Raw genomic sequence first — 25449 nt, forward strand, 5'->3', positions numbered from 1 at the left:
AAATTTTTTTAATGTTTATTTACTTTTGAGAGAGAGTGAGAGACAGAGTACAAGTGGGGAGGGGCAGAGAGAAGGAGACACAGAATCTGAAGTAGGCTCCAGGCTCTGAGTGGTCAGCACAGAGCCCGACGCAGGGGCTCAAACTCATGAACCGTGAGATCATGACGGGAGCTGAAGTTAGTCGCTTAACCGACTAAGTCACCCAGGTGCCCCAAATTCACTAGAATTTTTAATGTTTATTCTATGATAAAAGAGTCATTTCAAGTCAGTAATAGCCCATTAGATAAATGGTGATGAGACATTTGGTAAATGATTTAAGAGCAACAGCAGTAGCAACAAAACCCATAAAACTAGATCCCAACCTCACACCTAACTCCTAACCCCAAAATAAATTTTTCATAGTTTCAAAGAGTTGAATGTTAAAAAATGAGTCCAAAGAGAAGTAGAAAACAATGTAAGGTTAATAATTATGTGTTCTTGTGGCGTCTGACTGGCTCAGTCGGTGGAGCATGCAACTCTTGATCTCTGGGTTGTAAGTTCGAGCCCCACATTGGGCATAGAGATTGCTTAAAAATAAAATCCTTAAAAATAAACTAAAAAATAATTATGTATTCTCAGGGCAGGGATGGCATTCTTAAACATAACTCTAGTGATAGAAATTATATATAAAAGAATTTATTCATTGAATTAGAGAAAAGGCAGTAAGTCTTATATATCAAAAAAGTTTAACTTTACTGATTACAAAAATGGGATGGAAAAATATTTCTAACATAAATAGAATCAGTTGGAAAATTTTATTTATCAGATTTGCAGGGGAACTAATTCTCTCTACCAGCCAAAGAAGCTTTTTATATGTCATTTAAAACCCTGCCATTAGCCCTTTAAGGTAATTTACAGTGAAGTACTATATTTCCTTCAAAGGTTTTGAAGACTTTTGGTTTTATTGGTTGAGGCATAGTTTGGTTTATGTTTTGTGGTTTGTTTGGTTGTTTGTTTTCCTTTTTTTGTTGGGAGTTTTTTGGTATGAATAGGCAGAAGCAGGAGCCATAGCAGCCTGATTCTTATATTGTTTGTCCATATAAGTGGCAAAAAGATTAATACCCTGAATAAAGAGGTTCTACTAGCCACTAAGAAAAAGCAAATACTATTCTGAAAATAGGCAAAGTGGGGCGCCTGGGTGGCTCAGTCGGTTAAGCTTCTATCTTTGGCTCAGGTCATGATTTCACAGTTCATGGGTTCGACCTCCCCATCAGGCTCTCTGCTGTCAACACAGAGTCTGCTTAAGATCCTCTGTTCCCTTCTCTCCCTCCTCCTCCCCCGCTCCTACTCTCTGTCTCTCTCAAAAAATAAACATTAAAAAATTTTTAATAAAATAAAAACAGCCAAAGGATTTGAGTAGATAATACAATTAAAATGAAAAATGGTTATAAAAATGAAAAGATGGACCTCAAAGACATGTAACATTAAAGGAAAACATTTTTCAAGAATGCATCCCCGTTTCCTCTCAAAAAAATTGCCCCAAAATTAGGAGGACAAGAAAAACAAACCGCATATTTCAGGAAAGTAGGCAACATACATAATTCCAGTGCATAATGTATAAAAACAGAAAGGGTCAATGCAAATTGGGGAGATACAGAGACATTCTATTCATGATATAGCCACAAGAACCTACGAATTATAAGCATGATATGCTGGTAAATTTTTAACTAGTTCTCTAAGAAAGGGTGTGTGTATGTGTGTAATGTTTATATACATACATGTATTAAATTTTTTGGTATTAAAGATGCATGGCACATAATATATAAATAAGAATAAGTTATACAATATTCTTTATTGAGAATTCCATATGGCCAATTGTTGATTTTTGCCAGTCTCTTGTACCTGTAGCCAACCTACGGTTGACATTAAGCAATGAGTGTCTTCCAACCTGAATGTTGATTATTATTTTCATTTATGTTAACAAGATGAATGAGAAACAAAGATATATGTCAGAAGTTCACTCATTTGTCAATGATGTGAGTGAATATTTTGCTGAGTTTGTATAATAGCTTTCAAATACTGGAAAATATTTCTTGAATGTTTTATGCTATTTACCATGTAATAGGTATAGAAACAACACGCTTTTAAGTTTAATCTGCATGATAAGCATTTCCTCCATCACTTTCTTATACTTAATAATCAACAAAACAATAATGAAAGTTATAGTTCTCGTTTATTTCCACGACCTAGCTACTCCCATTATGCCCAAGTTCAATCTACCATAGTGAGGTCACTGAATGCAGACTAGGGAAGAGATGCCAACAGTATACCATTAGATGGTCTTTCCACCATTTATTAGCACTTCTCATAATTTTATATGTATTTACTTCTTATCTATCTCCTCAAATCCGTAAGAGCAGAAATGTGCGGCTGCTTTTTCCTCCATTGTATCCTAGTGCCTAGAACAGAGTTTGACACACAGTAAACATTCAATAAATACTTGTTAAATAAAAAAAAAATGTTCAACTTACTATATGCCAGGTACTGTCCTAAGTGCTTTATGTGTATTAAGTCTAACATCCTCACCGCAACCCTATGAGGGGGCACTATTATGATCTTCATTTTACAGATGAAACCAGAAGTGACTTACCCAAGTCACCCAGCAGGTAAGTGGTGGAGCCAGAACTTAAACCTGAGCACTTTGGCTCCAGATCTTGGACCCTTTTGAGAGATGCATTCTCTCAATGCATCAGAGCCATGACGCTGGCAAAGAGACATCTCCGAATGTCAGATATGTGGCAGACTTTACAAGCAACCACGGCACATTAGAGCAAGCGGACAGGGATGATAGTTATGCTGGAACCGATTCATTATCTGACAGGTTCGGTTTTGTAGGAAATCTTTACAGACATTTTACAGCACTGTTGGAAATTGTGGGAAGTAAGAAAAATCTTTGTAAATGACAAAGTAAGACAGCTGTTAACTCCAGGAAAACAGTAAGTTGAATGAATAAGTAAATGCAATTAGAGTACCCTACTTGATTCAGAGAAGCACAATATTTACCTAGTCATGATAATGAAAACCATGAACATGGATTTAATCAAAAAAAAAAAGTTATTCTTTTGCTACCCTGGAAAAGGAAAGGGAGGAGGGAAAATACCTACATCTAGCAAATCGAAAATCAATAATTTTTTCAAGCAGTAGCTATGTGTATCTGTGTGTGTGTGTCTGTATATGAAGGCAAATGCAAAAGAAACATCTAAAATGTTGGAAGTTTTGGTATTTGATATTGATATTTTGATAAAATGAAATTAAAGCAAAAGGTAGAAGTTTTCCATACTATTGTCAGGTTCAAAACATATGATGCCAATGTTGGCAAAAACATGTGAAAATCAGCACTTTCCTATACTAAGTGATGGAGCCAGCAGTTGGTATCACTCCAGAAAATAATTTGTATTTTGTATCAAAGTCTTAAAAAAAGTTTTTTGACCCAGCATTTCCACTTAATGGAATCCATTCTAAGAAAAAACTTTAAATATGTGCAAAGACTAAGCCATTTTTTATTATAGCAAAAAAGAAAGGAATTAATGCAAATATCCAATATTAGAGCCTTAGTGTGTTTTTTTTAAATCATGGTAGAGTTGCATAAAGAAAAATTGTCTAGTTACTAAAAATCATATTGTAATTATATTAACCTGGAATTATATTTATGAACAATGAGAAAAATTTTAAACTGATAACAAAATACCAAAATGGTCCCATTTTGCCCCTCTGCCATAAAAGTATGTGTTTACACTAAAATGTTTTAAAATACATGGAACTCAGTAGCTATTGCTGGGTGATGATTTTATGGGTGATTTATATTTGTTTGATTTTGCTTGTTTTTATATTATAACCTCTACTATATATATGATTTACTTGTGAGATTGTTTAATAAACTTCAATATTGAGAAATCACACATGAAACAAAATACATCTTGTCATTAATGATTCAAGGAAATCTTTGAAAACAAGTAAGAATGTGTTACCAGTATCAGACACAAAAACTAAACGTCTTTCGTCTAAAATAATGAGTCTGATGAAAAACCATCTACATGTTTTAAATCATAAAGAATGTCATATTAAAGTTGATGTAGGCTTCTTCATAAAGTCCAGAATATTAAAACTAAAAGTTACAAAAGTTTCAAAAAAGTAAGATTCTTTTTTTGTTTTGTTTTGTTTCACTTTTCATTATGAAATTTGTCACCCATATACTCAATACCTAGATTTAACAATTGTTAAGCTTTTCCTAAGCGAAGTAGAGAAAGTCCTTTTAATAATGGGAATTAAAGAAGTTATCTATCTCAAAAAAAAAAAAAAGAAATATTTATCAGCATCACTAGTCAATATGGAAATGCAAATCAAAAGCACAATGAGATATCACCTCACACATGTTAGGATATCTATTATCAAAAAGACAAGATACAACAAATGCCAGGAAGTGGAGCAAAGGGAACACTTGTCTACACGGTCGGGAATATAAACTGGCACAGCCACTATGGAAACCAGTATCGACTTTCCTCAGTGAATTAAAAGTAGAACTGCGTATGATCCAGCAATCCCACTTCCGGGTATACATCTAAAAGCCACAAAATAATTATCTTGAAGACATATCTGTATTCTCATATTTATAGCAATATGATTCACAACAGCCAAGGAATGGATACGACCTAAGTGTCCATCAATGGATGAGTGGATAAGGAAAATGTGGTAGATATATAAAGTGGAATATTATTCCACTTAAAAAAAGAAGGAAATCATGTCATTTGTGACAACATGGATGAATCTGAAGGGCACTATGGTAGTGAAATAAGCCAGAAAGCCAGACAAGGACAAAGCTCACATGGTATCACTGATACGTGTAATCTAAACAAAACAAAACAAAACAAAAAGTCAAACTCATAGAAACAGAGAGCAGAAAAGTGGTTTTCAGGGGCTAGGGTGGGGGAACTAGGAAGAGGTTGCTCAAAGGGTACAAACTTTCAGTTATAAGATGTGTAAGTTCTGAAGATCTAAAGTAAAGCATGGTGACTATAGTTAACACTGTATTGTATAACTGAAATTTGTGAAGAGAGTAGAACTTAAGTGTTCTCACCCTCTGCCCCCCAAAAAGATAAACACGTTAGATGATGGATGTGTTTATTAACTCAATGGGGAAAACCCTTCAAAATACATACATATATCAAATCATCCTCTTATAGACATTACATATCTGATAATTTTACTTGTGAATTATACCTCAATAAATCTGAAAAAAATAGAAAATTTAAATGCCACGTTCTGTGGTACTTAGAATATTAGATTCTTTAAAGCATTAATTCAACCTAGGATGCATTTCTTACGTTTTTATATTTAAGATCTTCATTTCTGCATACTCAGAATAGCCGGCTCCTGTGTTTTGAAGATTTATCTTAATTCATGGTATTTTTTTCCTCTGCTTCTTAGGTACCAACAAAGGCCAAATGTGTTACTCAACTACTTCCCTCCCACCACCTCCACCGCCCCATCCAGCCAGCCAACCACCATTGCCAGCATCTCACCCAACACAACCGCCAGTCCCAAGTCTACCTCCCAGAAACATTAAGCCTCCCTTAGATCTAAAGTAAGCAAAGATTATTTTGCCATTTCTTTGTCAGTCTCTTGCCATAGATTTTCAAACTATGCTTGGCTGAATGCTGAGAGTTCCGTGGTAAACTGCGCGGGCCACACAAGTGAGCAGATGCAAGGAGAAGGAAGGGCTGAGCAGGCTGCTCTCATACCCCCACTTCCTTGAGCAACTCTTGTTTTATCTGTTTTTACCGTGGGTTTTTTTTTTTTTTTCCTTAGGAGTTCATTCGAAAAAAAATTCCAGCGCCTTTTTAAAAGTTTTGAAACATTCCTCAGGTTAGCACTACAACTATCTCTTCCACCATCACCATCACTGCCCCCACCATCACCACCACCACCACCATCATCATCACCAGCACCACCACCACCATCCTTAAAGTCACCACCATTATCATCACCACCATCAAATCACCTCCAGCATTACCATTATCATCATTACTACCGCCATCATCACCACTATGGCCATTATCACCACCATCACCACCACCAGCATTATCGACACCGTCACCACTATTATCACGAGCACCAGCACCACAATTTACTGACTACTTATGACTTGTTAGGAACTTTATATATATACGTGAAAAATGTTTTCCTCATTTCACAGATGAAGAAATGGGAATTTACAGAGGTTGAGTAACTTCTCCAAGATCACACGGGAACATAGAGTAGAAATTTGAGGCAAGGTCAGTCTAAGTCCAAAGTAAACATGTGCTTTTAACCACTCTGCTAAATAACCTCTTTAAGCAAAAAGCGCAGCTTTTCTCTCAAGCTTCAGATTTTTGGCAGTGTGTTTAAAAACTAAGAAACTGTTATTCAAGCCCACTCCTGCTTTTCTTAGATGGTGCTTTCTAGAAAGGTCAAGACTGTATGGGTTGCTATGCACAAGTTTTTTATCCATGATTGACCAGAATAGCTGGTTGAGGAAAAAGCAAACAGAAAGTTGGACTAGAATGAATGCCGTTTTAAAAGGAAATAATTGGATAACGGCAAGTATAAATCCTTATGGCAAGTTAGACTGTATCTTCCTTTTCATCTTCTAGAAAATTGCTTTACTTCGTTCTCCTTGAACACAAATAAGCAATATCCCAAAATATTTGGCAATAGTTAATTTTTCCTCCACTTCAATTCTTTACCAGACTGATGTTCTTTACATTTAATGTACTTAATATTTGTAATCCATATAATAGAATCTGTTAATAATGTCTTTATATTGAAAGTACTTCATATCCATAATCTATATAATAGAATCTGTCAATATCGATGCCTGATTGCCAGCTTTCCTTTATTGATAATGATCATAGTTTAGAGCAGGGGTTGAAAATAGGTAGCCACCACTATGTTTCACTTTATTGTGTTTGTTTGGAGTATAAATGCAGAAACTAGAAAGTGTTAGAGCAGCATAGTGGCTATTATCTTATTTGTGGCCCGCAATATGCATTTATATTGACTTCGTGGCCTTCGTGGCCTTCCAGGCATTTGATTTTAAGAATTCTAGTTGAAAGACTCTAATACCCCATGATATCTTGCTACCAAATAAGAGTTTAAGCCATCTGCCTACTAACATGTAAATGCTAAATAAATATTTGATTAGTTAAAACAACTAATTAACATGTGCTCTTACATACACTTGACTTCTATAATTATTTTGCTTTCACATGTATTAAATTCCATTTCTTGGAGTGCCTGAATGGCTCATCAGTTAAGCATCTGACTCTTAATTTTGGCTCAGGTCATGATCTCACACTTGGGAGATGGAACCCTGTGTTGGGCTCTGCGCTGAGCATGCAGCCTGCTTAGGATTCTCTCTCTCTCTCTCTCTCTCTCTCTCTCTCTCTCTCTCACCCTCACTCAAAAAATAAGTAAGTAAATAAATAAAATTCTGTTTCTTTTCCCTAATTTTTTTCCTAGTCTGATAAATGTAATCCATTAGATCATGATCTTAGTACATTTGAATATTATTATGTGACCTATCCCAGTTACTGGCTTCACTTGTATCCAATTCTAGTGAGAAATTTTAATAAATACCCTAAGCATGAATCCCCGAAAATATATAAGACATGAAGACGGATAATTATGTGATTGAAGAAACTGTGGAGAAGAGGAGTATTCAGCACTATTCTTGCTATATGGGGAGTTACCAAGGCCACCATATATTTGATGATTCGTTTAAAGGATGCAGAGGACCAGCAAATAGTAGTACTCACGGCTAAGATTTATCACAGTGACACTGTCCTTCTGTGCCTGGGAGGGACATGCTGAGATTTCTCCTTTCTCCAGCTTTGCAAATGTGTAATGCTGCTTCCCAGGCAGCCCATTAGAGACAAATGTTTATTGAGAGTTGGTCACATAGACACCTTTTGCCTATTTACTACCAAAATACCAGACTTCTAGAAGAAGAGGAGGTTTTCACCCTAAGTCACATTGTCTATACAGTCTAGGCACAACAAATCACTCTTATCAATCAGGCAATTTTTCATATCAGTGTAGAGAATTTTTTAGAAGCTGAATTCCCAGATGCAAGCCAAGGGCCAATCATGGTGTCAGATTCTTCTAAAATGAGTAGCTTCAGGCTTGCGATATTAATTCTTTCTGGCATACCTACTCCAGAATCCATACCTACTCCAGAATCCATTTTGATATGGTGGGAAATAAAAAGTTGTTTACAGAAGAAAGGATTTCAAGAATAGTCCTATAGCCTGTACTGCAAATTTATAAGAATGCTCGTCAATTTCTCAGGTTTTTCAGGAAATTCTTGAAAAAGTTGAAAGGGGTCTTCCAACCAACAAGACTCAAATTTTTTTCTTGTAATACTGTTTGCATCAGAAATTAGCAAAATCCACCAATTGTAATAAGCGTTACCTCATCCCTATTAAGAACTCCTAATTAGAAAGTTGGATTCGTCTAAGAGTTCCTGACTCCACAAAATGCATACACTCAGGAGAAAGATGAAGAGAAACAAGAGTCTTCTTGGATGTTATACTGCCTAGACAAACAATTATTGGGGAATCTGAAAGTTAATTGTCAGATGGAGAGATTAGAGTGAATGAAAGCTAAGGGACATTTACAATTTTTTTTTAAAGTAAAAATGTGGTGTGTAGTGAAAGACTTTCAGACTCCCATCAGAGAGCTTAAGTAAATCCCAAAATGAAGAAATATCTGGGTCAGAAACTTACCCCCAAGTAGGGGAAGTTAGATGAGATACAAAGAAGAAATAAGAGCAAAATGAGTCTTGATATTCAGGCTCAAAAACTCATATTTCATGTGAGAGGGAAATTTACAGGATAAATCTTTAAGTAAAATTGTGAGATAGGGGTGTTCCTGTGCTTTTCCCCCTGCTGCCACCCTTTAAAACACACGCATGGGTGTTTTCCAGAGGCTCTCTCTACCAGCCTGCAAATGCCATTCCTCCTCTCACTGGTCAAAGGCCACTCTCAGGTCAAGCTCTAATAGATTTTTTTTTTTTTTTACCTTCACTCAAGAATTGTTCTTTTGAGCCACTACTTTGTGCTTTTGTAATAGTAGTTCAGGAAATATCAGTGAACAAAGTAAAGGTTCCTGCCCACATAGAACAGGGTGCAACAGACAAAAAGAACAAAAATAATAAACAGGCCAAGGAGATAGTATGTTTGGAAATACTAGGTAGGAGAAAAGAGAGCAGGATCAGGTGGTGTAGTGAGAGGGTGGGGTTAGGGACAGCATGTGGCAACTTTAAGAAAGGTGAGGGTAGCTCCCGTTATAGGCAGTTATACTTGAGCAAAGACTCAAGGAAATGAGGGGGGTAGGCTTGCGGATAGCTTAAGCAAGATCATTCCAGGCAGAGAGAACAGACAGAATAAACGCCTAGAATGTTCAAGGACTAGGAAGGAGGTAACTGGAGCTGGAGTAGAGTGAGCAAGGAAAGGAAGAGTAGGAAAAGATTTAGCTTGTGTAGGGCCTTGCCGGTCATGGCTGACATCGTGGTTCTTCTAAGTGGAATGATAACCACTGAAAAAGGTCGAGCAGAGCAGTGATGTTTTAAATTATGTTTTATCAAGATCACCTTAACAGCTGTATGAAAAGAGACAGTAGGCAAATGAAACAGAGACACTAGTCAGGCAGATATTGCTGAAAGACAGACACGATATCGTGATAGCTGTAATCAAAATGGTGGCAGTGGAGATGGAGAGAGGTGTCCAGATTCTGAATATATTTTGAAGGTAGAGACAACAGAATTTGGATCTGGGGTCTGAAGGGAAAGGAGAATCAAAGAGGGCTGCGGGGTTTTTGCCTCGAGCAACTATAAGGATGATGTTTCCTTCAACTGAAATGAGAGAGGCTAAAAATGAGCAGGTTTGGGAGTGGGGAAGATCAAGAAGTCATGGCTACTTTAAGCTTGAGGATCTTTTAAACATCCAAGTGGAGATATTGAGGCGGTAATTGGGTATAAGAAGTGAAGAGTTTAGGAGAAAGTTCTCGTTTAAAAACATAATAAATCAGGGAGTCATAGGCATATATTCCCCACTTAGAATCATGAGACTTCGAATCACCAAGGAAATGAGGCGGCTGGGTGTCTCAGTCGGTTAAGTGTCCAACTCCCGATTTCGGCTCAGGTCATGATCGCCCGGTTTGTGGGTTGCGCTGACAGTGCGGAGTTTGCTTGGGATTCTCTCTCCCTCTCTGTCTGCCCCCCTACTTTTTTCTCTCTCTCTCTCAAAATAAATAAACTTAAAAAAAATCACCAAGGAAGTGAGTATAACTAGAGAGAAGAACCGAGCCCTGGGGCACTCCAACTCTACTAGCCTCGGAGAAGAAAAAATGAGCAAAGGGGGATAAAAAGGAACAACGAATAAGATAGGAAGAAAACAAGAGTGTGGTGTCCTGGAAGCCAAGTAAAGGGAGTATTCCCAAGGAGAAGGCAGTGATAACTGTGTCAGCTGCTGCAGAAGGTCAAATAAGTGAGGACTGTGAAGGTCAGTGTGGGTGAAGTCTCCTGGAATCGAGCTTGACTGAAATAGCTTTAGAAGACCAAGAAAGGACAGGAATTGGAAAGAGCAACGGTAAACAACTCTATTTGAAGAGTTGTTCTCTTTCTCAAGGAGAAAAGGGAAGCAAATGAATGGAGCGGTAACTGCTGGGAAAAAAGGAATTGAGTTTTTTTGATTTTTTTTAAGATGGAAGAAATAGCAGCGTGTCTGCATGCAGTGAGAAAGATCTAGTAAAGAGAGGAAAATGATAATGGCGGCCAGGGGAGAATTCTCGAAACAAGACTAGAGCAACTGGGAAGTAGTGTTCAGGTGAGGGAGTGGCTTCCCAAAGGAATAAAGAACTGAAAGGTTTACAATCTTCTCTAGGGTGGAGTCTGTGTTGCTTAAGGCAAAAAAGCGAATTTTTAATTGGTATCAGGGAAGGAATTTCAGGAGATAGGGTGGCCTTTTTCACCTACCTCCCCGGAAGACACTTGTAATGACATCATTCCGATCAGGATGCCTTAAGAATGTAGAAGATTGGAGGCAGATGAGAATCAGAAATAATAATCATCTTTAACAATAAAGTGGTTGCGACCAAAGTTCTATTTTATTTTAAATTGTACTGTTTCCCCACCTAGTGGTGAGAAGTCAGCTAGCTACATTTTCTGCTGTTACTCAGACATCTGAAGAGAAACTGAAACCCGTCGAAAGAGCTCATGTATCATTATTAGTGTTCAGGTCAACATCTTTTTGTGTAACACATTTCTTGGCACCATCGTTAAAGATTAACTATAATTTTTTTTTTAATTTTTTTTAATGTTTATTTATTTCTGAGACAGAGAGAGACAGAGCATGAAAGGGGGAGGGGCAGAGAGAGAGGGAGGCACAGAATCGGAAGCAGGCTCCAGGCTCTGAGCTGTCAGCACAGAACCCGACCGGGGCTCGAACTCACAGACCGCGAGATCGTGACCTGAGCTGAAGTCAGACACTTAACCGACTGAGCCACCCAGGCGCCCCAGATTAACTATAATTTTAACAGCATAACTAATTCTTCATGTGAAGACAGAACCAACAGTTGAATATTTTGGTATACAAAACAAATTCCATGATTATTAATAGCAACGAGACAGGAAAAGTGAAGTAATAAGAAATAATAAATAATGGGAAGTGACTAAGGTTTGAAGAGGGAGAAGTTCAACAGTTCTTACTGTGAGATCACTCGTAGCCAGCTTCAGAGTTTATTGGCTCTAAAATCAGACGAAAAGTCAGAACTTACACCATTATAACATTTTATTAGTTATAAATTCTTAACATTCTCTGGAATTTGAGACTTGCCCTATCAGACGGGCACTCCCGGGTGGGCTTACCTAGCTCCATTTAGAAAGCACTGGCTGAAGCGAGTCGTACTTTTTATAAGTCCTCCTGCGTTCAATACAGGAAGACATGTTCCAGAGAAAAGTTCACAGAGATTTTATTCTCAGCAACAGCAGGTATAGAACAAAGTGTTGTGTGACCTTCTTCTTTAAAAAACACAAACAAAACCAACAATTAAAAGCTAAAGTCATGAATAGCAAATAAGATATAAAGGTCAACAGCTTTACATCTTTAAGTCAGGAAATAGAGCACATTAGAACTTTCTAAAAATGATGGACCTGATACTGAGTTAACTTTGCCTTTCCTATGTAATTCTGCATGCCACAGTGTGAAACTAAAGAACTCGTGAGAGGTCCTCGTGAACAGACACAGGGTTATAACAACCGATAAACTTCCTTTTCTTCTCCTTTACCTGCTCCCTCTGTTTACAGTCTGTGCCACTGTGGGTTGTGACTGGTTTCATTGTTTGCCTCCAGAGGCAGAGTTTCTCAAAGCCTGCAGCACTATTTTTTTGTTTTTTAAATAATTGGTGACTATTTTTTTAAAGTTTTTACTTATTTATTAGAAAGAGAGAGAGAGAATGAGCCGGGGAGGGGTAGAGACAGAGGGGGACAGAGGATCTGAAGTGCGCTCCGTGCTGACAGCGAGGGGCCCAATGCAGGGCTTGAACTCACAAACCTTGAGACTATGACCTGACCCAAAGTCGAGGCTTAACTGACTGAGCCACCCTTTCGACCCGGCAACAGTTTAATCTCGGTTTATTCATGACATTCACCTACCTCGTGTTTTTCCCTTTTATTCTTCACTTTCATTCTTATACGATTTCATATCTATTGAACATTTGCATGTTATAGATGGTGAATTCAGACTTATGTAAACTAACATCTACACGCTATCGTGTTAGGTCTATGAACCAATGTGTGCATGCAAACATTATCTGTAAGTGATTAATGGTTTGTATAAACATGCAGCCACATATGTATGAAAGTGCTATGCAGATACTCTCCATTCTGCACATATTTGTTACTCATCCACCCAAGTGTTTTAGGAAGTAAGCTGCAAGTCCAGTAGTCCTTTTGACTTAATTTTTTTTTTCAAAAATGATAATAAACAGGGGCGCCTGGGTGGCTCAGTCGGTTATGTGTCCGACTTTGGCTCAGGTCATGATCTCACGGTTCGTGAGTTCGAGCCCCACATTGGGCTCTGTGCTGACAGCTCGGAGCCTGGAGTCTGCTTCCAATCCTGTGTCTCCCTCTCTCTCTGTCCCTCCCCCACTCACACTCTGTCTCTCTCTCACTCTCAAAAATAAATAAACATTAAAAAAAATTTTTTTAATGATAATAAACAATTCACTTTCATAACAAAAGTTAATGGGGACAAAATTAATTCATCACAAAAAATCAAAGTCTTATTCATGACTGGAATTATTCTAATAGCTTTCTAAAAATGATAGTCAGTCATCATAATAATAATATAATAATAATAAACTAATAATAAACTAGCAAAGTGGCAATCTCTTTCATCAAGGAGATTATAGTCTCATAGTAGGAAGAGACACTTGCAAGCAATTGCTTTATAATTATAGTAACACAGAATAATCAGTATAATGAAGCAATGTATGACACATAGAAGCAGCAACCACGTGGGCTTAAGGCATCAGAGATAACTTCACAGAGGAGGGAATGTTTAAACAGAGCCTTAAAGATGAAGGAGGGCCATAAGCAGATGATGAGAAGAAAGATTATCCTAGAAAAGGAAAAGAAAGCGAGCTAAGCACAGAGCAACAAGAAACCAGAGAGTGTTCAGAGAGTGAGTCGGTATTAATACATGAAAAGAAGATGAGAGAAGAAGAAATAGCCGCTGGGGTGGCTCAGTTGGTTAAGCGTCTGACTTAGCTCAAGTCATGATCTCATGATTCATGAGTTCAAGCCCCACGTCGGGTTCTGTGCTGACAGTTCAGAGCCTGGAGCCTGCTTCGGATTCTGTGTCTCCCTCTCTCTCTGCCCCTCCCCCACTCACCCTCTGTCTCTGTTTCTGTTTCAAAAATAAACATTAAAAACTATTTTTTAAAAAAAGAAGAAGAAACAGGAAAAACAAAACTGTAAAAGAATAGGGCTGGGCATAAGAACTTTGTATACCATGAAAGGGCTGTAAATTTTATTCTGTAGAATGTCAATATATTTTGACGTCTAAGGTATTTATGTCTTGTGCTTTTAATTAATACTCAATTCATTAAAGTTAATGAGGCAAAAGTCTAATTTATTTTAGGTACTTAAGTTCACATAATATAACTTGCTATCTTATTTATACATCTAGTAATTTTTATTTAATAAGAACAATTACTTTCAGGGGGATCATTGATTAATGATTAGACAACTCAGGTTAAATTCTTTCAAATGGATACTTACGTTAAAAACTTTAGTTTTAATTACCCCCTTACATGTTTTATGTTGCATGGATAAATCTATATATTGAATTTTTTTAAGCATTTCAAAAACCTGACTGAACAAATTTAATAACTGCAAATCCTCTCAAGAACTTAAGTGACTCTTACAAATCTGTTAAAGCACATCCAGTTCTCTTAAATGTTCACTTGTATTTTCTATGGGATTTTTCTTATATTTTTTAAGAAGCATATTTAGTTTGAAAAAACTTATAAAAGGTGAATATGTAAAAGGCAGAGAGAAGAGTAAACTGAACCTCCATGTCCCCTACACCAACTTCAACAATTATAAATTCATCACTAGTCTTGTTTCATCAATACCCCTACCCACTTCCCTCTTTCATATTATTTTGAAGCTAATACCAAATATTCATAAATATTTTAGTAGGTATCCCTAAAAATTAGACTTTATATAGTAATATAAAAATCAAGTCCATGTTCAAATTTCCAGTTGTCTCTTACATTGAGTGTGTGTATGGTTTTTTAAATTTGTTTGAAGAAGAATCCATATAAAGTCTGCACATTTTCATTGGCTTATACGTTGGTAATTCTCTTTGAAGCTACAAGTCTACCCTCTATAACTATATTTATCTATTTATTGCAATTTATTTGTTGAAGAAATCAAGCTCTTTGAGGGGACTATAATTATCCATAGTCTAGATCTTGCTGAATGCTTTCCTATAGTTTAGCTTGTATGTTCCTCTATTTCCTATAAATTGGTAGTTGGAGGTAAAGGTAGCTTGACCAAATTTAGTTCTAGTTTCTTTGGTCAGATTACTTCCTAGGTGATGGTATATTCTTTTATCAGGAGGCTGTAAAGTCTGGTTGACTCTCCTTTTTTGTTATGAGAAGCCATTGACACTCAATATTGACACAAGGAATCCATACTTTTCAACTACACTAGAAAGTCTAAATAACAAATTTTAGTTGGACACATCTAATTAAATATTTGCTAGTCTAACAAATCTCTTAAATATTACAAACATTTAAAATATTGGACACTGGGGCACCTGGATGGCTCAGTCAGTTGGCAATCTGATGTCAGCTCAGGTCATGATCTCACGGTTTGTGAGTTTGAGCCCCATGTTGGGCTCTGCAGTGACAGCTCGGAGCCTGGAGCCTGCTTAGGATTCTGTGTCTTTCTCTCTCTGCCCCTCCCCTTCTTGTGTTCTCTCTCTCTCTCACTCTCTCTTTCTCTCTCAAAAATAAGTAAACATTTGTAAGTAAATAAATAAGTAAATAAATAAATAATATTGAATGTAGGTTCATTGTCCCCATGACTGTAAAACTTGTTTCACAAATTTTTGTACCACGGGTTTGACTTACTTCATCATTTCTGTATTTTATTCTGAATTTTTCAAGGACTAAAAAAAAAAAAATCACTAAGGGAAACAAGCGTCTTGTCATCATCAAGTTAATGAATTGATTAATTGGGCCTTTACAGTTAACCTAAATTAAAAGCTAAGCATATATAAGTTAAATTTTTAAATTTCAATTTGTTTAAAAAGTAAGTTTATTGGATCAACAATCGATGACCACATATGTTTACCATCCCGGGTGGAGACTGAGACACGTATCTATGGCAATTCTTCCTGAGCCTCAAGTGTGCCCACCGAGCTTGTTTGATGATCTAAGGGATAACGAGGCATTTCCAGCCCAGATTCTTCAATGGGGTTGGCTTTGTAACCAGCATCTCTTGGGTTCTTTAAGTGGCTTGAGTAGTGAACATGAGAGTGATATGATCACATCTGCATTAGAAAATGTTGGCAGTGGTGTGGGGGAGGGACTGTAAGGATGGAGAAGACGGAGAGCAATGCTCATCACTGGAAGCCAAGGCAGATGGCTACTGCAAGAGCCCACACTAGAGATAATAGAACTCTGTTCCCCTGTCCACCAGGAAAGAGGAGAGAGATGGAGAGTGGGGCCGTGAATTAGAGGAGACATTAAATACGTGGAACTGACAGAACATGATTAATTTGGTAAGGGACTGAAGAAGAGTGAGCAAGAGAATGCCTTTAAGGCTTAGGTGGATATGTGGAATCGTGGTGCCATTCACTAAGATAAGAAACCTAGTAGGAAAAACAGGTTTGTGCTGGGACAGAAGAGGAAAGCCTCTGTTTCTGCGATGTTAACCTAGCACTGGCTGTGGAATATCCAAGATGTGTGTATGTGAGTCTGAAACTCGGAAGAGAGGCCGGCCCTGGAGATGTCAATACGGAAGTCACCAACACTAAGAGAACAAGTGCAGCTGTGGGCATATGTGAGGCCATTCAGGGACAGGGGTAGAGTGGAAAAAGAAAGGAAACCAAGACCAGAACACAAAGGAATATCATCACTTAAAGGGGGAAGTCAGAGGCAAGTAAACCCACAAAGGAAATTGTGGGATGGTGGTTAGAAACACAAGTGAGCCGGGAGAGATCTCTTACGGAAACAAAAGAGACTCCAGGAAAGCAAAATGGCCAATACTGTTAAGGGCCACAAAGTAATCATGTAAGATTATCATGGAGAGGTATCCAGTGGATTTGGTAAGTAAGTTCTTTAAGAGTGGTTTCAGCGAAGGATTGGCAAAAGAAGCCAGAGGGTAGTCATGAAGAAATGAGCAAGAGAAAAAGAAGTCAAGTCTGTGAGCCCATACAGCCTTCTCCATGTTGACTGGGAAAGAGAGGACTATCTGTATCTGTGGTAATGTGGAGAATTGAGAAAGGTGAAGAGAAGATTTTGGACTTTATGAATGAGAGTAACTGGGGCTGAGAGAGAAAGCAAAGTATGAGATATTTAGGAATGGGAAATGAAAGTAGAGGAATAGTAATAATAATATAAAAGATACAATGACACACAGAAGAAAGAAATGGGGCAAAACACTGATAATTTAGATAGAATACAGAACACAGGTGGAAGGAACTTTGGTAGATAGCAGGTAAGCATAAGTTTGGGTTAAAGGAATATATTTTCTTAAGAATATATTTTCTAAAGAGAATATATTTTCTTGCTCTATTATCTGTGAAATAAGAAACAAGATCATCTGGTTATAGGGAAGATGAGAGGGACAGGAGATTTAAGAAAAGTAGTGACGGTTTTGAATAGCCTTTGAGAAGGATGATGGGAAAGAAGGTTCATTAGGACAAGGTATATGAAATTACAGAAGAGTGTTGAGGATAAAGTTGAGATCGAATGTCAATTATTTGTAATATCCAGAATCAGTGAAATGGCAATTTTCTCCAGCTATGCTAATCAACCTGAGCATAAAAAATAGAAAATATAGATGGTTCCATCAATCATTAGGGATTTGTGGGGCCCAGGTACTGATAACTGTGAAGAGCAATTGGAGTGCAGTGGCACTTAGAGTCCAAGACACAAATGATGGAAGTAAAGCCAGAAGGAGAACCTCTGGAAAGAAGGAGTCAAGGATCAGAACTGATTCTCTTTGGCACCTATACCATAAAAACAGTCAAATGCCTTCAGAATCCCAGAATTGAATTATTTATATACTTCCATTTTAACAGAAGACATATTACTACCCTGAGGCAATGGATTGATTATATGTGTCCACTGTGAATGGACAGAACTGTCCTCAAGCTCCCCTATTCTCTTTTTTTTTTTTTTTGCCTCAGTAGCAGCATAAATATGAGGCTAAAGCCCATTCTAATAACTTCTGAAGTTTTAAATCAGAGCTGAAGTTAAAGACAAAAGAATAATTTAAAATATGATCCTTTTAGTCTTTTTCCTTTTTCATTGTACGGCGAGCATCTATTTGCTCCATTTTTACTTTTTCTTCTTTCTTGTTTTCAGAAGCACTGTAAATGAAGAAAATCAAGATAGTGTCATGCACTCTGATGGTAAGAGGCACAAAGATATTTTATTTATTTATTTGTTACCTCAGATACAGAAGTGTGAGTTAATCATTTGGATAGGATCATTATTGGGCCATTGTCATCACTGGTCCCTGCAAAACCACTCTCTTGTTTTACTTATGTGTGTATTCCCTTTTATCTCCATGATCCCTTCCCTTTCCTCTGCTTCCCTTACCAGAGACAAATATTTTAATACATTTAATATGTGTGTGTCTGTTTGTACATATTCTTTGCATACTGTTGTATGTGTGTATATATTTGAATTTACATAAACAGTATGTTAGAACTCACTCTGCTCTTTTTTTTTTACACTCAGCATAATATGTTTTATGGGTCCCACCCATGTTGCTATATGTATATTTAATTTGTTAACTACTGTACAGTACTCCATGGTATATATCCTATGCATTTGCATTTTACTTCCAGTTCACTGGTACTTACAAATAATAATTCAGTGTACATTCTGGTCCGTATTTCCATGTGCACCTCCAAGAGGCTTTCTTTAAAGTATATATATCTAGTAGTGGAATGGCTGTTTGTAAGCTATGGAATATTCATGGAATATTCTAGTACTATGGAATTAGGACTAGAGTGCTCTCCAGAAAAGCTGCATGTGTGTATTCACATCAGCAGGGCATGAAGATTCCAAGATGCCTACCTTTCAACAGTGCCTGGTATTATTTAGCTTTCCAATTGTTTTGAGTCTTATATGTATAAAATAATATCTCACTTCATTTTCATATCTCTGCTTGCAGTTGAGTCTGGGTACTTCAGTTGTGTATCAGCCTTTGTGTTTTCCTCTTCTGTAACTTGCCACTTCATATCCTTTGACCCCTTTGTTCTTAGAGTTGGTATCCTTTCCCGGCTGACTTTCAGGAGCTCCTCTGTATTTCAGATATTAATCTCATGTCGGTTGCAGAAATTGCAACTATCTTCTCTCATCCTATCCATTGTCAATTAACCCAAGCTTCCCATCACCGAACATAAATAAATTTTGATATAATCAAATTAATTAAACTCTGCATTGTAATTTGTTTTAAAGTTTTACTTAAGGAGTCCTATCCCTAAAAAATAAAACTATTATCTTCCTCTTTATTCTATGAACTTTATCCCTTATATTTGAGTCTTTTCTCCTTATATTTGCAGTCCACCTTTGAGGAATTAGTAGAAATCCAGATTTATTGCCTCACCTAGGGAACCATTTTTCCCATTACCATATTCCGAAATCCATCATTTTATCAATAATTTCTAATGCCATCTTTATATTCCATTAACTCTACAGGTGTGTATATGTCTATGCACGTATGTGTGTGTATTTGTGTGGGCAATACATGTGTGTGAAAGAGTATACGTAAATTTATGCATCCGTCTCTGAGTTTTCTGCTGTATTTCATTGGTCTATGTGTTTCTGTACCAACCCCACACTGTTTTTATTATTGTTGCTCTAGATTATGTCTTAATATCTAATAATTAGGTGATACTACTAAACACTTGGATAGTAAAGGATCTTTTTTAAAAAAATTAACTTTGGGGCACCTAAATGGCTCAGTGGGTTAAGCGTCCATCCTACTTCTGCTCAGGTCATGATCTCATGGTGAGTTTGAGCCCTGCATTGGGCTCTGTGCTGACAGCTCAGAGCCTGGAGCCTGAAGCCTGCTTCAGATTCTGTGTCTCCCTCTCTCTCTCTGCCCCTCCCCTGCTTGTGCTCTGTCTCTTTCTCTCTCTCTCAAAAATAAGTAAACATTAAAAAAAAAAAAGAAGAAGAAGAAGAAGAAGAAGCTATCAGTTTTTAAAAAAACTTAATTAACTTTATTTGCTTGATACATGGAAACAAATCCTTGGGAACAAATAAGTCAAAAAGAACAAACCAGTTGTGATTTTCTAGTAATACCTTTGTTCCACATTAGCCCACAAATCCAAATGTGCATGCCTTTCACAAAGAGGTTAAAATGTCTTCATTATTTTTTGGCTTTTGTGTTATTTTATGAAAGCCAATGAAATGGTTTTACAATTAAATTACAAGTATCAAAGAGGCCATAGTAAAGATCTAAACCACATATTCTATTTTGTACTTCTATGTGTTTTATAGAGCATAAGTTCTGTTAGATTATGAACAGTTTTGGATAGATTATGTCTAATAATTCTGTAGTAAACTGCTTTTTAATTAAAGTATATTGAATTTTATTCTTTTTTTAAAACATTTTAGGTACTGGAAACCTAGATGAGGTCAGTTTTTTTTCCCCCTTCTTATATTATATTGCTTAACTAAAATATTTAACCATTCCTGTGATTTATGTTCTATTGATATAAACCAGCAAATCAAAATTGTTATGGGTAATAATGATATTTTTCAATTTATAATATTACTTCATCTAAAATTCTTAGGACATTAAACACCAAACATTACATTGACTCACAGTAATTTTTTAGCACTGAACGTAAACTTAAGTCTGGCTGGACATCTGAATTATATAGCAGAATATAAAATAAGATCTTTTTGTGCTTACTTTTCCAGTGTATCTCTTTAAGGGAAAAAATATTTTAAGCAAGACAAATTTACATACACTTACATTTATGATTGTTTTACTACATATTTGATCAATGTAATATGTGTATGTTCCCTTTTTTAGGAATTAAAATTAATCATTATTAATGTTTTTCTTGGCAGGAACAAGAGAGTGAAGGAGAAACCTATGAAGACATGTATGGGTTACATTTTTTTACCGTGATTTTTCTGCCTAAAATGAATATTATGATTTGTATGAGGGAGAATAGATGGATATTCAACACTAAGGGGAAAAAGCTTTATTGTTCAAATGACTGGCATATAATGATAACCTTTATTTCAATACAAAGGACTAAAGATTCTTTATTTGCCTAAGAATTTCATGGAAGACTCTTAAAAATGTTGTTCTGTGAGAGGCCAGAGACTTGCAGCTACTGGATAGACCACAGGCAGGGAATCACGGAGCTAGGAATCTGTATTTCTTGTTCTCAGTGTGTCCTTGGGCAAATGAATTCATTTGTATGTTACAACTCCCCCATCGAGGCAGTGCTCCACCTCACCAGGGTGCTCTGAGAAATAATTTACCACAGCATCAGATGACAAAGTGTCAACCTGCTACAGCAGAAAGATGTTTAAAAGAATAGCTCCAAAACAGGCTTCCCCATAGCCCAGGACTAAGAAATTTCTTGGAAAATGAGTGAAAGGAGAAAGAAATATGTTATTTTCTCTCTTGTTGATTCAAATATCTTAATTTGCTCTACCTAGTTCTTAAGCAATGAATTCTCACTAAAGTTTCTGAGCTAAGGTTTGCATGTATGTCCATGTGCATGCCCTGTACCTGGGAGTGCATGCACGTGAAGGGGGGGGGGGGGGGAGAGATCAATTCTATTCATGCCCATATGCAGAAAGAACAGGATCTTTATATATACGCAGTGTCTTCCGCTTGCTGGCACAGGGTGTAAGTGGAAACAGAGCCTTTGGCAGGTATCCCCACTTGTATGCCTCCTACTGGTTTTAAGAACAATCTCACATGCTCAGTAATTTTGACAACTCCTGGCTTTTCACCTTCGTCTATACTTGAGATACTGTCTCCTGGATATGTGAGCCATAACACATCAATGCTCGCAAGTGCCAAAACAACTTAACAATTTTTATCCACAGAGAAGCAACCAAAGAAAGAGAGAAAAAAAGGGAAAAGGAGGAAAAGAAGAGATTAGAACTGGAGAAAAAGGAACAGAAAGAGCGAGAAAAGAAAGAACAAGAAATAAAGAAGAAATTTAAAGTAAGAGCTTGCTTGCCGATGGGTAAAAAAAGAGTGATCTCTCTTTATGATTTTCACACAAAAGGGGCACCACACCATTCTTGAAAACTTACATGGTGGGAGAATTACTTAGTTACTGTTTCCTTAAAAAGTAACTACTTGGGGCGCCTGGGTGGCTCGGTTGGTTAAGCGTCCGACTTCAGCTCAGGTCACGATCTCGCGGTCCATGAGTTCGAGCCCCACGTCGGGCTCTGGGCTAATGGCTCAGAGCCTGGAGCCTACTTTGGATTCTGTGTCTCCCTCTCTCTCTGCCCCTCCCCCGTTCATGCTCTGTCTCTCTCTGTCTCAAAAATAAATAAAACATTAAAAAAAATTTTTAAAAGTAACTATCTTCATAACAGTAATTATCTTACCCAATATGCCTCCTTATCCCTGCACTAAAAATGTAATATGATAAAATATGGTGGCTTATGATTAGTGGGCACCCAGGAAATTTTCTGTTGATTGAGTGAGTGAATACTCATTGCTCAAACGCTTCTTGGCTCTCAAGATTTCATATTTGTTATTAACCTACTTATACTATGAGCTTGGACCACACACGTAAGTATCCTTGAGGCAGGTATCACAATGGTATAAGGGACGTAAATGTCTCTGGATGAATCAGACCTGTCTCAGAATAAAGTTTCTATGAACTACTCCCACTGCTGGTATCTAGACCTGACTTACATTTTTGCCTTTATTTCTAGCTTATGTACTTGTTGACTTCTGATACCCGCTATTTCCCATCCCTCTTTTCCCACCTAGATTTCTGACCTCTCTCTTTTCGGACCCCTGATTTCAAATTTCTACCACCATCACTAAGCTTGTAGGCTATCCTCTTTTGTCTACACCGTCTTTGATGATATGGCCCATCTGGCATGGGTCTGGTGTGTCAGCTATATATAAGGTGACTGTATTACCGAACTATTCTTCACTATAAAAAAGACTCATGTCAAGGTTCTTTTAAACATTTAATTCCCCTGGAACATTTAATATATGGTTTCAGCTATAAAAATTTTGATTTCTATATAACTCCCCAGTATATTTGTTGTATTAAAAGAAAGGTTCGGGGCGCCTGGGTGGGTCAGTCGGTTGAGCGTCTGACTTCGGCTCAGGTCATGATCTCGCAGTCCGTGAGTTCGAGCCCCGCGTCAGGCTCTGTGCTGACCTCTCAGAGCCTGGAGCCTGTTTCAGATTCTGTGTCTCCCTCTCTCTCTGACCCTCCCCCGTTCATGCTTTGTCTCTCTCTGTCTCAAAAATAAATAGATGTTAAAAAAAATAAAAAAAAATAAAAAAAAAAGAGAGGTTCAACAGCATGGTGCAAGAAAAACATAAAGCAGCTTAGAGTCAAGTGGACAGATGTGGATTCAAATTCCAGTTGTACATGTGAATTATGTGATTGTGGGCATATCATTAAACTTGTTTGAATCTCAGATTCTTATGTCTTTGAATCTCAGATTCTTATTCTTAGAATAAATGGTATCTCTCCTGAAAGTTTGTTGTGGAATTAAATAAAATAATGTACATAAGGCACTATATCTACCAAAGTTCTCATTAAATTTTGAAAAAGCCTACTATATATAAGTAAAATTAGGTATGAATAAATATGAATGTTAAGACATTTAACTCATACAGACGTATGGGTACCAATGTTCATATATTCCAAGTGGCAAATATGAAAAATTAATTTCTTAAAAAAAGTCTTCATAACAGGGGCACCTGCGTGGCTCAGTCAGTTAAGTGTCTGACTCTCGCTTTCAGGTCAGGTCATGATCTCACAGTTTGTGAGTTACAGCCCCATGTTGGACTCTGTGCTGACAGTGCAGAGCCTGCTTGGGATTCTCTCTGTCCTTCTCTCTCTGCCGCTCCCCCCCCCCAAAATAAATAAATAAACTTAAAAAATTTTTCATAACACATTTTTAGGAAGGTACTTTGTAATTTTGAAAGAGTTACGTGAAGTTTTTTCTTGCATTTCCTTTGGAGAAATCAATTTTGCATTGTTTCACTCATTCACTCAAATAAAATTTCTTAGTAAGAAAAAATACAGTATGGAAATCATACCACTAAAATATGAATTCAAGGTTTGTAAAGACTAGGACTTCACAAGCTATATTCCTTCCACAAAAATGTTAATACATGCTAAAATTAAAGAAATTAAATGTGAGAACTGTTACACAGCACCATATTTCATTAATTCTAAAGTATAAAATATTTCACATTTTAAAATTCTGAAATAATGCATCTTAACATCATTGGTGTAACATAATTTAAATTAAGCTGTTTCTCAGTGATACGAAATTGATGATATGTCTCACAATTCATAGCATCATGAGTTCAATAAAATGAGGCAGAACTTCAAAAATCACAATGCATATTTGCATATCGAAAGATCTAAGAAATTATGTTGGAAAGATACACATTTAGGATTAGGAGTTTAGGATTCATGTTCTAAACTAGATTATAGTAGTTCGTCTTATCCAAGGGGATACATTTCCAGACCCCCAGTGGATGCCTGAAAACATGGATAGTACTGAACTCTATATATACTATGTTTTTTCCTACACACATATACCTATGATAAAGCTCAATTTATAAGTTAGGCACAGGAAGAAAGGAACAATAACTAACAATAAAATAAAACAATTGTAACACTCTCCTGTAGTGAAAGTTATTGAATGTGGTCCATCTGCTTCTCTCAAAATATCTTACTGTCCTCCACTCACCCTTCTTATGATGATGTGAGACAATAAAATTCCCACTTGATGAGATGAAGTGAGGTGAATGACTTAGGCGTTATTACATAGCATTAGGCCACTACTGATCTTCTGACAATAGGCCAGAAGGGCAATCATCTGTTTCTAGACCATGGTGCACCATGGGTGGCTGAAACCCCAGAAAATGTAACCACAGACAAGGGAGGAGTACTGCATTCTGCTGTCAAGAAACCACTATACTATCCAGGATATTAAGTTGAAAAACCTCACATAACAGGGGCGTCTGGGTGGCTCAGTCAGTTAAGTGTCCGACTCTTGATTTTTGGTCAGATCACGATCTCACGAGTTCGTGGGATTGAACCCTGCTCTGAGCTCTGTGCTAACAGTGTGGAGCCTGCTTGGGATTTTCTCTGTCTGCCCTGCTCATGCTTGTACTCTCTCTCTCTCTCCCTCCCTCCCTCTCAAAAATAAATAGATAAACATTTTAAAAAGTAAAATAAATAAAAAGTTAAAACTTCACATAACACTTGTTTGCTATTTTTTATTTACAAAGCTATTTCTAGAATGTTATCTTGTTTATAGCAGGTAATGTCTACTCTAAGTTTATAGACAGACAACACCGCAAGGTGAAAGAAGGAAGGAAAGAAAGAAAGAAAGAAAGAAAGAAAGAAAGAAAGAAAGAAAGAA

At 37.0% G+C, this 25449-nt stretch overlaps 1 protein-coding gene across 6 annotated transcripts in view; it reads left to right on the forward strand.

Moving 5' to 3' along the window:
- The window catches only part of FYB1 (FYN binding protein 1), a 161826-nt gene that overhangs the window by 107182 nt on the left and 29195 nt on the right, over positions 1-25449 (forward strand). For all 6 annotated transcript variants that reach the window (XM_049648748.1, XM_049648747.1, XM_049648749.1 and 3 more), the window contains 5 exons: positions 5464-5620; positions 18181-18227; positions 20449-20468; positions 20911-20945; positions 21910-22030. In XM_049648748.1, coding sequence (XP_049504705.1) covers positions 5464-5620; positions 18181-18227; positions 20449-20468; positions 20911-20945; positions 21910-22030 — 380 coding nt within the window. The remainder of the gene's footprint in view (positions 1-5463; positions 5621-18180; positions 18228-20448; positions 20469-20910; positions 20946-21909; positions 22031-25449) is intronic.

Source organism: Panthera uncia (assembly GCF_023721935.1).
Source record: "Panthera uncia isolate 11264 chromosome A1 unlocalized genomic scaffold, Puncia_PCG_1.0 HiC_scaffold_17, whole genome shotgun sequence".
Classification (NCBI taxonomy): Eukaryota; Metazoa; Chordata; class Mammalia; order Carnivora; family Felidae; genus Panthera; species Panthera uncia.